The following is a 16,243-nucleotide window of genomic DNA, read 5'->3' as shown; positions in this document are numbered from 1 at the left end:
CGCTTTTATTGCCAACGAACTAAAAAGTTGAAAATAAATTTTAATGACAAAGAGACCTATAATGAAGTAATAGCAAATCGAACGATCAGTCATAGTCAACTACCTCAGAACAGAATTATAACAAAAATTAAGATACAAATAGAATAATTCAAATTAGAGTTATTTCGTGGAGGGAGCCTGAGAAACGGCTACCCCACTCCTGAAACGGAGAAGTAACAACAAAATATACTGACATAATCAATATGTTACATACTTTTTCCCATATAGATCATTGATTGAAGGTCGAGCCTTGTTTTTCTGAATGAAAATTATTGTTTTCATTTAGTCAGTGATTTATAGTCCGATGTATTGTGTTATATTTAATTTCTTCTTTACCGACTATATGTCCAAAGAAAGGCCAGCATTGTCCTTGACACAGAATAGATACTCTCAGCACAGAAAAAGGAGACCGTGGATTATATTGACACAATCAAAACGAGATGTAAAGTCCCAGTTTTGTTTGTTTAGTTCATTTTTGTTGTGAATTATACTTTAATCGATACAATTTTATAAATAAAATTATGGTCATGATAAATTCCTTCTTTACTTGCCAAAATTTTGTTCCGTAAAATAATTTCAAAATTTATGTTTTGATTATTTTATGTTAATTAACAAAATTACATCTTATATGAAAATTATTTCATTTTATATGAACATTGAATAGAGTAAATTTGCGTGTATGAGACTTGTAGTATCTACGCATGTGTAAAGACTATACAAAGAGAGAATGCAACTACCCTGAAAACGTTTTAGCCTTCTATTCGTACTGCAGTGCCGCGTGCCCGAGCAAGTTCGAATTCGAAAGAGTAAGTCGTAGACTCCCGAAATCAGTAAGAGTAACTCGGAGAGTGCAGGCATGCGCAGACCGCGCGTTAGCTCTGTCTTTCTTACTCTTCTACAGAAGATCTATAAAAAAAGAAAATATTAATCCTGGCAATCCCAATAAGGATAACAGAAAATTTTTATCAAATTATTGCATTGTCATCGGTCCTTGATAGGTGTGCAAAATTCCAAGTCGATCAGATTTTTAGAAGCCAGTAAAAATTAAGCTCAAAGATTCCGTTACATACATACATACATACATACATACAACCCGAGCTAATAAAAGTGTGTTAAAAACACGCCGCTTACTCTACCTCCAGGTGGTGTGGAAATGAGTTTTTTTCGAAAACGCATATTAGAATGTACTTTGTGGCGCTCATACGCTCAAAACTATTCATTTTACAAAAAAATCGTAATAACATAAAATGTTATAAATTATCTCTAGTTTAATTTTGTATATGTATGTTTTTCTTATAAAATGTAAAAAAACTGTTTTTAGGCGCCATTTTTTCAATATGGCGGCGCTAGCGTCGCAGATACGAGGTGGCAAAGTTGAAATTCGAAAAGAACACGCCAAAATCTATACAAATTACCTAGTTTCAAAACTCCCGCAAAACTTTCCAGGTCAAACTACCAGATGACTGGACTATATAGGCAAGTTCGACGACTTCTTAAATAAAATAGGGCAAACAAAATAAATGCTTGCATTGGAAACTTCGAAATTAATGTAATAAAACATTAATACCGACAATTTGTGAAATTAACTTTTAAATTAATAAAATATTAATGCTGAAAATACAAATATCAATTTTCAATGAATTGTGAAATAAACCAAATTATTTAATGCTGATGTAATACAATAGTTAAGTTAAGCAAGTAAGAAAATCAAAAATATAAATTTAGTCTGGTAATTGGCTTAAAAGTAACAAGTTTACTAAAATAAATTCCTCTCGCTTTTTTAAAAAATCTTGAATATTGGAATTATTTATTTAAATGGTGCAGTCGGTAGGATCCTAAAAAAAGTAAAAAGATCTAGTGAAAGGAATCTAACCGCATAAATTAATAAGTAAAAAATTTTGCGAATCCTATGGGACCCTCCAGGATTACTATTAAAAAAACAAAAAAAATTGTGCAGTGAAAACTATAAAGTTAACACCATAGTTAGTTATAAGTGCGGTGAAAGCTAAGAAGGCGAACACCACAAATAAAAATTCGGAGAAAAAAACAACAAACGATTGAACTACAACAAAGCCAATACGATGCAGAAATTGACAAAAACAATCAACTACTTGCCAACCTTTACAAGAACGGGAGAAGTTACGGTTAATAGTATTTTTAGCAGCACGGACTATCTGCGTTCCACAATAAATAATGAGACACTACGTAAAGAAGCCGTGAAGATAATATTCCATCGGACGATTCGAGGACAAGCTAAAGATGTTATAATTAGTCTGCCCACCCCGGACAACTGGCAGTGATCAAAGAAACTTTGAAACTAAGATACAGACCAGCGTTGGAACCTCATAAAATTTACAAAATGATAGCTAACCATAAGGTTAATTCGGGAAGTGAACTAATTGTTGAAATACAAAATATAAAATATAAGGTAGACGAATGAAGTGTTTATTATATAGGTGACCATTGTATTGACCTGTCGAACACGGACAGTTTATTAACTAACACAATTAAGAAAATGACGCAAGGAACGTTATTAGACAAAATTTATGAGGAACGAAATATAAATGATGTGTTGAAAATTTTAACTAGGAGAAGATTTGAATAAAGTTGTATTCGACCGGAATATAGAAAAGCGATATGATATAATATAGTTCAAATAATAGAGTTCGAAATTATAATAACTTTAATCAATCAATAACTTAAACCAATATAATAGAGATAATAATAATAATTTGGGCAATTTCCAGAGGGTCACTCAGGTAGAAAACCCTAGATCAAATTTCAGCCAAAATCGTTGGAATCAACCTAGGCAAGACCAAAACGAGCCGATGGAAATGGTCAATATGAAAATAAGTCAATGTATGATGGGTAATTACCAACAGCCAGAATTGCTTGAGTCAACCTAGGCAAGACCAAAGCGAAATGAGGGAATCAGGAATAAATCAACAATTGCTGTCAAGACATGCGGAGTTAAATTTATGTCAATGTAATGTAAGTCAACATGGAAATGGCCAAAACGCACAGCATAATTTTTTTCAAAAACAGCCTCCGAATTTATACCCGTCACAATAATTACAATTAATGAAAAGAAATATAGAGCTCTAATAGATACAGGAGCAAATTTAAGCTTAATTGATAATAATATAAAAGATTTCGAAAGAACTTTATTAGAACAACCTATTGAATTTAGTACAATAACAAGAAAAGATGTAATTAGATTTGAAGTAGTAACTGATTCTCACCTGATGAATGTAATCTATCAGGAAATGCGAAAATTAAATGGAAGATGTCAGAATTAAAAGAAATAAAGTATAATTTTATTATTGTAGTTGATTTGCTAAACGGTTTTAATACGATGAGAAATTTGATAGATGGATATATAACATTTAATCAGAGGATAACGAAATTTATTTTTAATCCATATAGTAATCTTAAAATTTGTACCTTGGAGAGTAGCGAATTTGAATCGGATAGAATTCAGCTAGATCATTTAAATGAAGAAGAATATAGGAATGTTATTAATATTCAATATGAGATCAGGACGATAACAGATGAACAAATAAATTCCAAATTATACAGATACCCGCCACAACATGAGAATGAGGTACGAAAACAATTAACAGAAATGGAAGAACGGGGAATATATCAAAAAAGCAGTTCAAGATATTCGGGCCTTCAGGAAGGCGGCCGCTGTAACCGAATGGGTTGGTGCGTTGACTACCATTCGGAATTCACTGAAAGAACGTTGGTTCGAATCCCGGTGAAAACACCAAAATTAAGAAAAACATTTTTCTAACAGCGGTCGCCCCTCGGCAGACAATGGCAAACCTCCGAGAGTATTTCTGCCATGAAAAAGCTCCTTATAAAAATATCTGCCGTTCGGAGTCGGCTTCAAACTGTAGGTACCTCCATTTGTGGAGCAACATCAAGGCGCACATCACAAATACGAGGAGGAGCTAGGCCAAACACCCAAAAAGGGTGTTCGCGCCAATTATATATAATATATATATAGTTCCAGATATTCTAGTCCTTTGATAGTAGTACCCAAGAATGTAGATGTTTTATTTATTTATTTATTGAAAAGAGTAATAATTATAAATAATTATTCCACTTAAAGGTAAGAAAAAAAAGGAACAAGCACTGGCTGCTAGGGCCTTCGGCTATTATTTTAAATGGTTAATACTATATATCAATACGAGAAAAGGAAATAATTATATTATACTAGGTTTATAATAAGCTAGCTTCGAGATAAAAATATATTATATCTACACTGGAGAAGATGAAGATAGTACAATCGAAGGTATGTGGAGTTAACCACTACTATACACACCAGATAACTTAGAAGCCTATGAAGTTAAATTTTTAATTTACAGCAAGAAACGAATTGGTTTATGATACTAATATTATATTCCGTTGTCTGCTTCAGAAGTTCAGATGGTTTGATATTTCTAAACACCGATGATCTAATATTTTGGATTCCTGAACATATATCCATGAAGTGCGATACGGTGAATTCGCTAAATCCACAAAACGGGCACGGGGGTTTCGGCAAACCATTTAGCAAATACGAGTGGGTTGAAATTGTATGGCCGATTCTCAGACGAACAACGGTCTTAATATTCCGGCATGAAGAATTTGTCGGGTATTGGTTCTCGAGAGATTGAAGGATTTGTAGTGATGTTGGTACTGGTTCCATTTGTTCAGGGAATTTTCATAATTGGTACGCCTTACCAACTTTTTTATATCTTCTGGATGAGTGTATTCGAACATGTTCAATGGCTCTTTGGTTGCCTCCTTAGCTCTACTATCGACCTGTTCGTTACCTTTGATGCCACTGTGACCCGGGACCCACATAAGTTTGATTGAACCTTTTTTTTGTGTGAGCATGTTGCGCATTTTTGTTATTACTGGAGAGTTATTAGCTGGGTTCAGAATAGCCTCGATTGTTGATTTGCTGTCACTGCATATTATATATTGATGGTTTTTTTGGGACGCAAAGTGTACCGCCTCAAGTAACGCAGCAGCTTCGGCTGTGAAAATTGAGCAGTAACTTGGTAAAACTCCAACGGTTATAGTGGTACCTATTTCGTTTGTTACGGCAAATGAAGTACAGGTATCGGTCTTAGATCCGTCAGTAAATAACAGGTCCCAGTCTGATTTCAAAGGAGAAACAGTTTCACGATATAATTGTTTGAATTCATCGGGGCCAGTAATATTTTTTTGATGATGCATTAAATTATTTATGGCAAAATATTGTAGCTTGGTACGATCCATTCTGGATGAGACGGTTTTTCTACGAGAATTGGTGATATGAGTATGTTCAGTTCTTTGGCTTGATTTAAAATTTCTGAAATCGTTGATTTTCGGCCATTTTTACTTGTATTGTGTTGACATGAAGAAACGCATTCAAACAAAAGCTTGTTTCTGCAAAATATTGTAGAACTCTAGGGGTACACATCAGCGTGTTATTTGATACCCTTTTCACAAGGGTCGGTAGACCGGCTTCCGCTAAGATGGCATAAATGGGAGAAGTAGGAAAGGCTCTAATGCTCCTTCTAGCTGCTGCGTGATAAGGCGCTTCTAGGCGTTTCAGATGGGTGTATGCGCAATGTCCGCTAATCCGAAGTCTATCTTAGATAACATCAAAGCTCTAGTTATATTTACCAACGTTTGTGTATGAACTAGACAGTGTTTTGAAGACAAGTACTTAATTATATTTAGTCTTGATAATAAGCTTATTCTAATATGTTCACAATGATGCTTATAAGTTAATTTTTTATCAAATATAATTCCGAGTACTTTTAGGGTGTTAGTGTGAGGAAGAGTGACGTTAGAAAAGGATATTGAGGGGAAAGTACACTTATGTTTACCACAAATGTGAAAAGTGGAGCTTTTGCTAATAGACATACTTGCTCCTGATGATTTCGACCAAAGTTCGAGTTTAGTGTTTTTGTTTTTTTACCGTTGAGTTTTTTACCGTTGTTAAATCGGAAGTTTTGGAGAAAATCAGCACGTCGTCTGCATAAGCAAAGTTTTCGATATTTGCATTTACGGATATGATAGAGCTGACTTCTTTGAACGCTATTAAGAACAAAATTACAGAAAGAGGAGACCCTTGGGGTATTCCGTTGAAAAGTGGGAGAATGTTAGACTCATTGTTGTTTACATGCACGAAGAATTTGCGATTACATAAGTATGATCTTATGACTTTGTATATTTTTTCTCCGACTTTCCAGCGACTAAGCTCTTCCAAGACAACGTGCGAGCCAATTCTATCATACGCCTTTTCAAAGTACTGAAACATGGTTTCTGTTTGCTAAGGCTGTTGTGGCAAAGTTTTCAAAGATAAGCAGTGGATCTATAACGCCTAAGTTTTTCTGGAATGCAAACTGATTTGGACTTAGGAGGTTATTTTGCTGGGCAAACCATACAAGACGTCGAGCAATGATCTTCTCCAAAACTTTCGAGATGCAAGGCAACAGGGATATAGGCCTGAAATTGGAAATGAGGGAGTTTGGTTTGTTTGGTTTGGGAATCGGGATTATTGCAGCAATTTTCCATGATTGTGGAAATGTTCCTTGTTCTAATATCGAATTGTACAAATTAACAACGCGCGATTTTAAGGCAAATGGCAATTTTTTTAAGATATTGTACGTTATTCTATCAGAACCTGGTGTTTTGCCTGACAACGAAGAAAGAGTTAAGTTAAATTCTTCTAAAGTTATGCGAGAATCTAAACAGAGAGCTTCGTAAGAGGGTGAGGAATTGTGATAACATTTTGGTACTATATTTGACTTTTTACAGCTAAAATCTGGATGAAAGTTTGAACTATGTGGATAGTTTAACCAAGTTATTTGTCGCCGATTTCCGTGGGGGAATATATTGGGCCTTCTGGCGAGTGTATAAAAGGGATGTGGTTACGCTGACAGGAAGAAGTAAGATATTTTATATCTGACCAGATCTTTTTTGGGCTAGAGGAGGGGTGTTATGCTGGCAGTAAGAGTTTCTAGAGCTTGCCTTTTCGACGCTTTTAATTCGCGCCTGAAGCATGCGTTGGCTTTTTTGTATTTTACAAGATTCTCGTTAGACCTAGTTCGCTTGTACTCCGCCCAAGAAGATTGTTTAGTTTTTCTCAGAATGGAGAGCAAGTTAGACCAATATGGAAGTTTCGCAGAGAACTTTTTGGTGCAAGTCTGTGGGATAGAAATATTCGCCGCTGAGCGTATGAGGGACTTGATAGTAAAGCTTCTTTGTTTACATTATGTGATTCAGGTTTTTTACTTGATAGGTGTATTATGTTAGAACAGAAAGTTTCCCAATCAGCTCTTTCTGTTATAAATTTAGGTTTAGGTTTAACTCTGTAAAATTGTGGTATGGAGAGATATGTAACAATAGGGTAGTGATCAATATTGTGAAGATCACTCAATGTTTTGGATTCTAGTTTTGGGGCTATAGAGGAAGAGGAAATAGAAATATCTGGATGCGAAAAGCTCCTATGTGTCGAAAAATGTGTAGGGAAACCATCGTTAAGAATAACTAAATTTTTTGCAAGGATGACATCCTCGATTATTTTGCCTCTGTTATTTGTTGTAGGTGACCCCCAAAGAGGACTCCACCCATTAAAGTCACCCAAAAGGATGATAGGATCCAAAAAGGGATTTATTAAATTTAGGATTTCTGTACTACTAAATGGTTGCTCAGGTGGAATGTAACATGTAATAATTGTAATTTTAAAACCTATATCTACTTCTACAGCAACAGACTGAATATGAGAAGCTATTGGGATAAATTTATGGCTGAGGGATTTTTTTACAAACATAGCCACACCTTGTTTGTATGTTTTGTTGTTGGGGTTATTGCTAAAGTAACTAAGGTATTTGTTTGGAGCGTGAGCTGTTTTACTATGTGGAATGTGAGTTTCTTGTAGGCAAACTATTTCAGGCGGGTACTCATGTAAAATTAAATCAAGGTCAACATAGTTGTTGAGAAGACCATTAATATTCCATTGTACTATCTTCATGATTTAAACCTCCTTAAGAGTGTTTGTTTCTGAGGTAGTAGCTTGAGAGTCAGGATTAAGAGCGAAATTTGAAGAGTCAGGATTAAGAGAGAGGTTTGAAGAGTTTGTTGGAAGAGAAGAAAGAGAAGAGGTGAATTCGTGTGGAATAGAAATCATTTGGGCGAGAAAGTTATCGATTAGCATTCTTTGTTGTGTTTGATTATCATCTGAGTTCATTTCAAGTGAGTTGTTGCCTGAAGCGATAGTGCTTGGGCTATTTGTTGATATTTTGTTGTTTGTTGTGGGAGTATTTGAATTATTTGTTGGATTTTCGTTATTGTTATTGTTAATTTGATTTGGTTTTGAGAAATTAGTTTGGTTTGAAATAATGTTTTGTTGTTGGTTGGTTGCGGATTGCTTTATTATATTGGAGAAAGGAGTCGAGTTATCATTTAATTGCGGTGGAATTTGTTGTTTGTGTATAGCTATGGCTTCGCGCATGGTGCATTTTTTATCAGTTTTAATTGAGATGATTTGCTTCATTTGGATGAATTTTGGGCAATCTCTGCTTGAGTTAGCACAAAAGGTGCGGGAGCATGACAAATCTTCGTGAGTTGGAAGTGAGCAATTTGCACATACAGGCGTTTTTTTTGCATCGTTTGAGTGTGTGGCCAAGTAGTTGACAACTCTTGCACCGCATGGGATTTGGATAGAACTGTCTTACTTTTGTTGTATACCATGACACTTCAATTTTCTCAGGCAAGTGGTAGAGATCAAAGGTTAATAGAATGACTCCAGAAGGTGCGGATTCGCCGTCAACGAATTTAAGAAACTTGTATACAGAAGTAACTCCTTGATCCTTTAAATTGTCAACTATTTCACTTTCAGAGACGTTATTTAAACACGGTGCAAATATAGTGCCTTTAGTAGAGTTAAGGTTGTTATGAAGTTCAAACTTAACTGGGCAGATGCCAAGAAGGGCTTTAGTTTGCAGAAATTTGTTTGCTATATTCATATTTTTTACAAACAGAAGTAAATTTCCGTCTCTTAGCTCTGAAATGTTTAAAATGTCGGTACTTACATTTTTAAGTGCCTTGTGAACAGCAAAGCAAGAATATTTGCTAAGGGGTTTGGATGTATCAAGTGCACTGGCAATTAAGTATTTGGGGTTTTCTTTTATCACTGCCGACAGTGCTGGGAACAACTCCTTAGTAATTGTTTGTGCTTTCTTTCTTTTGCGTTGAGGGCTTGCCGAAAGCAAGGCAATCCGGTTATCCCCGAGAGGGGGAGGCATTATTTCTTACCGAAGTCCGCAAGGTGAGAAGCAATATAAGGTCGTAAACAAATAAACAAACCGGTGCACGAAAAGAGATGAATAATTAGAGAATAGAGTGAATTAAAAACACTGCGATAAACTCAGATTGTAATCACTAGACTGCGAGAAGAGGAAACACAACCGAACGCCAAGAGTGCTAGTCGATGACTGAGAATGTAGATAATTCTGGGCAAAGAAAATACAGAATTGTACTCGACTATAGAAAACTAAATGAAGTAATAATCGACGATAAATTACCGTTAGCTAACATAGATTCAGTTTTGGACAAATTAGGAAGATCACAATATTTTACGACAATAGACTTAGCTAAGGGATACCATCAGATACCGATAAGGGAACAGGATAGAGAAAATACCGATTTCGTAGCACCACACGGACTATACGAAATCATTAGAACAAAACATGCTAAGTATACTTAAATGAAATATAGGGTGGGCCATGTAAAATTTGCTTTTTGAATTGGCTATAAAAAAACACTATTCAATACATTTTCAAACTTTTTCTTTTATTTTGAAGATAGAACATTGTCTTTTATGAATGAAAAATAATATCGTTCAAATGACTGCCACGATTGGCTTTACAGTAGGCCATTCGATCAACCCAATTTTTAAGCACATTTTCGATTGTTTCGGCTCCAATTTCATGAATGGCAACTTCGACTTCGTGTTTTAAAGCACCGATCGTCTCTGAATGGTTCGCATAGCATTTGTCCTTAACGGCTCCCCACAAAAAATAGTCCAACGGGCTTGAATCACAGCTTCGAGGCGGCCAATTGAAATCGGAATTTCGGCTGATTAGTTGGTTTTCAAAAACGGTAGCCAAAAGTTCGAGTGTAACTTTGGCAGTGTGACAAGTTGCACCGTCCTGTTGGAACCAAATGTCTTCCATGTCACCCTCTCCAATTTTTGGAAACAACTCGTTGAGCATGTCACGGTAACGCTCGCCATTTACTGTAACCGCGGCTCTTCGCTCATTTTCGAAAAAAAATGGCCCGATGCTGCCGCCAGACCAAAAACCGCGCCAAACAGTGACTCGTTGTGGATGCATTTGCTTCTCTACAGTATCGTGTGGATTTTCTGAGCCCCAAATCCGACAATTTTGCATATTGACGTAGCCACCGGTGTGAAAATCAGAAAAGAAGAAGAAGACTCACCACTTTGGAAATAGGTTTTCCATATTTCCCAATTTTGTTCAAGCGTATAGCGTCGCATTTCGTAAATGTCAAACCGTTAATTAAATTATGAACACATTTGACATGTCATTTGTGTTACCATTCTCAAAAAAATAGGTAGTTCAAAAAGCAAACGCTATATGGCCCACCCTGTACTAATATTTAGCACTTCACTTAAAGAACATGTAAAGGCTATAACTGACATCTTCAAAAATTCAAAACTTTCAAACTTAAAAATCTAGATTGACAAACGCAGCTTCATGAAAAAGAGACAGAAGTTTTGGGACACATTTTGACAAAAGAAGGACTCAAGCCGAACCCTGGCAAGATAAAAGTTATTCAATCATTAGAAATCCCTAAACTGGAGAAACAAATAAAATTCTTAGGTTGAACAGGTTACTATAGAAAATTTGTAAAATACTACGTTAAGGTAGCACAGCCGTTAACAAAATACCTAAAGAAAGATGTAAAGATAAATACGAAACATCTAACATATGTATACGAGTATAGAGGCGTTTGAAAAACTAAAAGCATTAATTACAATAGCTCCCATCCAATTCTAAGATATCCAAATTTCGAGAAAACATTTACACTTACTACAGATGCGTCGAATTACGCAATAGGAGCGGTCCTATCGCAGGAAAGACACCCGGTATGTTTTGTAATAAGAACATTGAATAATCACGAGCGAAATTATGCTACAAAAGATAAAGAGTTTTATGCCATACCATGAAGTGTGAACTACTTAACACCATACCTCTATGATAGAAGATTTAAAGCTTTTACTGACCACCAAACCTATTAAATTTTTGCACACAAAATATAAAGCAAAAGATATGTCACCAAAGCTAATATGGCTACTAAAATTAGGTGAGTATGACTACGATATAGATTACATAAAAGGAAACTTGATTTTCTCAGCAGAATAGAAAATGAAGTACACATTCACCAGAAAAAAGACGAAACTGAAGATTTAAATACAATAAACAATGTAGAAGATGAAGACGTATCAATAGCAACAATCCATTCAGCCGACGAGAATCTACATGCTCATTTTTATATAATACTAGCTGTACCCGGCGCACACTATAATAAGTCATTCTAACCCATTTTATTGATTTTGTTTATTTCGGAAAAATTGTGACATTACAAAGTTTAGTTTCAATTCGATGTTTATTGAAGTGCTGTGGGATACACAATATTTCTTGTTTTTCCATCTGGTGCGTAGACGAGTAAATCAGAAGGTTTTCCGACACGTGAGCAAGCCACATAGAGCTGCCCATGTGAGAAGCATGGATTGTCCTTGTGCTTTGTTAATAGTCATTGCGAAAGCGAATCGCACCGGGAACTATAAACGTGTGAATTCGAATGGTATATATGTCGGGATCATGGGAATACGTGGCAACAGTACGTTTTCAACTTTGAATTTTCCAGTCAAAGTTGTTGCCTCGATAACACTGTTTATCATTTTCTTGACTGACAGTCTGGTTCCGTTGCAAAGTCGTGGTGGATTTATGTTTCGAAAAAGAATGATGGGTACGCCAATTTCCAATGTAAGAACATGCGGCGGCATGCCTGGCGCATCAAGCGAATTCAAGAATTTAGTTGGATCTATGAACATTTCATATTCGTTTCCTCTGTGTAAAAATATATGGTCATACTAATTTTTATGACAATCGGTTGAACGGGGCAGAAATTGCTACTCTGCAGCGCCACCTGGTGGCGAGTGGCATCAATGAGCATACTCTACAAACGTTCCCCGTGGAAAAATACATATACACCTAATTCTGTTTTTGCACGGTCTTTTTTTACACGGAGTTGATATAACACGATTTGAAAATAAAATACTTTTAATTTTTTTTACACATTTTTATTCCATTTAATACGATTTAAAATTTTTTGTGCTTAAATTTTTTTTGTCAAATTTAATTTTTGCGAAATATGTTCATATCACAAATTTAGGGGAATTCCCTTTTTGTGCATACAAGCAAATTTACTGGTCAGAGCAATTTAAACGTGTTAACATTTTGTGAATTATTAATGCAATCAGACGTGTTTGGTAAAGGAATTTTTTATTGGCAAATTAGTTTTTCCAACGTTACATTAATGGGTTAAGATTAAATGTAAGGCAAAAAATATTTTACATTTATTCAGTTATTTATATTTTTTAATTTTGTTAAAAATTTTATGTATCCCTAAAAGATGGAAAAATCACTCATAATATGGCTTGAGGACAATGCACAGAAACAAATTCCCGTAGACGGAAACAATATCAAACAGCAAGCATTAAGGTTTTATAAAATGATAAAAGACGAACAACCGTCTACATCCATACAATCAACTCATGAGAAAAGCTACGTATTTTCTGCAGGCAAAGGATGGTTGACAGGATTTCTCCAAAGGCATGCGCTTCATAACTCAAAAATCAAGGGCGAGATTGCTTCTGGAGATCAGAAAGCCGCCAAAGAATTTCCACTTAAACTTAAAAAAATAATAGCCGATGGTGCATACAGTCCAGATCAGGTTTTTAGTGCCGACGAAACTGGTCTTTTTTGGAAAAAAATTCAGAGAAGAACATATGTGGCCAAATCGCAAAAAAAGGCTGGTGGTTTTAAAGTTAAAAAAGATCGAGTCACATTTTTATTTCGCAGATCGCACGCTTCTTGAGATCGGATGTTAAAGCCCCTGCTTATCAATCGTGCACTTAAGCCTCGAGCAATGAAAGGTGTCGATTTTAGTACATTGCCGGTTGATTGGATGGCCAATAAAAAGGCATGCGTGAAAACTACAGTTTTCACAGAATGGTTCGTTAAATATTTTGTACCAGAAACTAGAAAATATATGAATGAAAAAGGCTTAGAATTTAAAGTTCTTCTGTTGGTAAGCAATGCACCCGGGCATCGTCAGTTGGAACACGAAAATGTTCAAGTTATGTTCCTGCTACCGAATACCACATCCCTAATCCAACCACTGGACCAAGGAATTATCGCAACATTTATAACTTACTACATCAAAAGAACGTTCCAGTACATTTTGGACGCTTTGGATAAGGATAATCTTCCTACAGTAATTGATGCTTGGAAAAAGTTTTCTATTAAAGATTGCGTTAAACATGCTGCTTTAGCATTATCATATGGATTGCTATTCGATGACATTGTTGAACTGATGATTGATAAAGTTCTTAGCGAAGAGGAAATATTACATTTTGCCTCACAGAATGCTGATTCTATAGAACGCAGGGATAGTGAAGACCCTGTAATATTAACTTCAAATTTAATTCAAAAAGGACTTCAAATTGCAAATAAATTAGGACACCATTTCATCACAAATGATCCCAATGTAGAAGGAGCTGCAAAATTCCAACGTGAGCTGAATTCTTGTATGGCTCGTTACAAAAAATTATAAATTCAAAGAGGTAGCAAGAATTGTCCTCAACGGCTCTTAACAGAGTTCATTGTTAAAAATGTAGATGCTGAACGAGCAAGAGAATGCCCAATTCAAAATTATTCCAGCGATGATAGTTATTGTATACGCGTTCGAAGCAAGCGAATGCGAGTAACTGATGATGACAGCAATTCAATTTATGTTCCTGTATTTATGATTATCACTTATTTTTTTACCTTAAAAATTTAAAAACCTATTCTTTTCGTTAACTAACATAATTATCTTTAGTTACTGAACTTGCCGTACATTTAATTCATATTATTTTTAAGATTAGAGTGCATATCGATTTAATCAGGGTCGTGGAGAGAGTATTCGGTCCCCGGGGGAAACTTGAGATGCGGGCCCCTTCAAATTTTTTTTATTTATCAAAATGCGTATTATGTTATTGTGATATAATATTTAAACATTGAAAAACTCATTGATAAAATTTTTGATAGAATTAATTATGAAATATTGGTTAAAATGAATTTTAGAAAACTCTTCAGCAGATTAGTACACTGGATTGTCATAAATATTCAAAATAACTTGTTTTATGAAGTATCTAAAATGCGAAAAGTGTTCACTTGTTCAGAACGTATATGTTTTAAACTCAAAATAATGGACAGGATTACCAGAATGTAACGTTATTTCACACAGCAAACTTTTCTTGAAAGGGGCCACGCATTAGTTGCCGAAACATGAAAAAATAAAATAAAAGTGTGAAATTGACTGGGGAAACGAATTTAAAAAATTATTTATATAATAACATACCCAGTGAAAAATCAAAAATTTCTAGTCTATAAAAAGTATTATTGCTATCTCTACATTTAATTCCTTATCAACGTAAGGACAAATTGCTTTAAAGAATAACTACGTTTCAAAATTGGTCTTCATTTAAAACACAACTATCTAAATTTAATCTAATCATCACTATAATTATTAATTACCTTATAAATCAGTAGCATACGTAAAATGCTCCATTTTAATACGGGCTCAATAATATACACTTTTGTATCACCATATTATATTTATTCTTCGTAATTGTGATTATAACATTCGATATGGTGACACCAAAAAAAGTCTGTGACGGAACTCTGGTAGAAGTATTATTTACTATATTTTTTAAGCAGGAAATTTCTTGGAATTACCCTCGAGTCCGGGCCCCTCTGAAAACTCCGGGCCCGGGGGAAAAAGTATTATCGAGTTTGAACATATACATTTAAGTATGAAATTCGATTTCTTTTGTATGACCACTGCGTGCACGTTTTACGAAGTCCAATTGTTGAACCCAATTTTCGACCACTCTTTTGCATAAATCGGCCGAAATTCCAGCAATTTCGCGTTCAATATTGGCTCTGAGCTCACAAATCGTCGCCGGCTTGTTACTGTAGACCAATGACTTCACATAACCCCAAAACGGGACGGCTTGTTAAATGGACCGTAAAATGGCCGTAATGCTCTTAAAGTAGCAGCAACAGAACGATTATTTTCATAAAAAATTGGCCGGATTTGCAATCGTTGCTCAAGTGTGTAGCGTTCCATGATGAAATGTATACTAATGAAGTTTACAAATGACAAGCGAAAAATAAAAAATATTGCGTCGTTTGCCCTCCCTATCGGAAAAAAGTTGAAGCGCACCTATTGAATAACCATATATATTGTAAAAGGAAAGGTATAAATCTTTCTGAATTATCGGAACATGGTTATAATATAGTCCAGGAAAAGTTAATAGAGATGTTTTCTAATGACAGGCAGAGCAAATTTACAAAGTGTGCAATAAGAGCTCCGGATATTGAGACGGAAGTATCATAGAAGCAGTTAAATAAATCTCTTCGTATCATGTCAGAGAAAGTGTACACTCAGGCATCACAGAAACATATAATCAAATTAAACATAGAATATACTATCCGAAGTTGTTAGAATTAATTCAGCTGGTCATCAACCAATGCGAAATATGTCAAGAGATCAAATATGAAATCCATTTAAATTAAAGCTTTCATATACATAAACACCAACCACAAATAATGAAGTAATACACATAGATACATATGTAATGAAAAGATTCAGTTTCTTGACAGTAATTGACAAATTTTCTAAATTTGGGGCGTTTACCCACTTAATGATAGAAATTATTTAACTATAATGGAACAACTTGAAAATCATTTTGCCAAAATAGGAAAGCCAGAGAAAATAATACCATATAATGAATTTAGGGCTTTGAGGATAAAAGAATTTCTAGACCATGAGAATATTGAATTGCACTTGACTTAGCCTA

General features: G+C 35.0%; 1 protein-coding gene across 1 annotated transcript; it reads left to right on the top strand.

The window, feature by feature from the left end:
• The first annotated feature begins 13,263 nt into the window (after window positions 1-13,263).
• Window positions 13,264-13,950, top strand: LOC128870106 (tigger transposable element-derived protein 1-like). The gene has a single exon (XM_054112710.1). The coding sequence runs from the start codon at window positions 13,264-13,266 to the stop codon at window positions 13,948-13,950; it is 687 nt and encodes a 228-aa protein (XP_053968685.1).
• Window positions 13,951-16,243: the final 2,293 nt, after the last annotated feature.

The sequence above is a fragment of the Anastrepha ludens genome, chromosome X, assembly GCF_028408465.1.
Source record: "Anastrepha ludens isolate Willacy chromosome X, idAnaLude1.1, whole genome shotgun sequence".
Taxonomy (NCBI): Eukaryota; Metazoa; Arthropoda; class Insecta; order Diptera; family Tephritidae; genus Anastrepha; species Anastrepha ludens.
The sequence above is the reverse complement of the archived record's forward strand: the minus strand, read 5'-3'. Positions and strand labels throughout refer to the sequence as shown.

What these genes read in the sequence shown, in the direction of transcription:
- LOC128870106 (XM_054112710.1), top strand. Translation starts at nt 13,264, where the DNA reads ATGAAAGGTGTCGATTTTAGTACATTGCCGGTTGATTGGATGGCCAAT.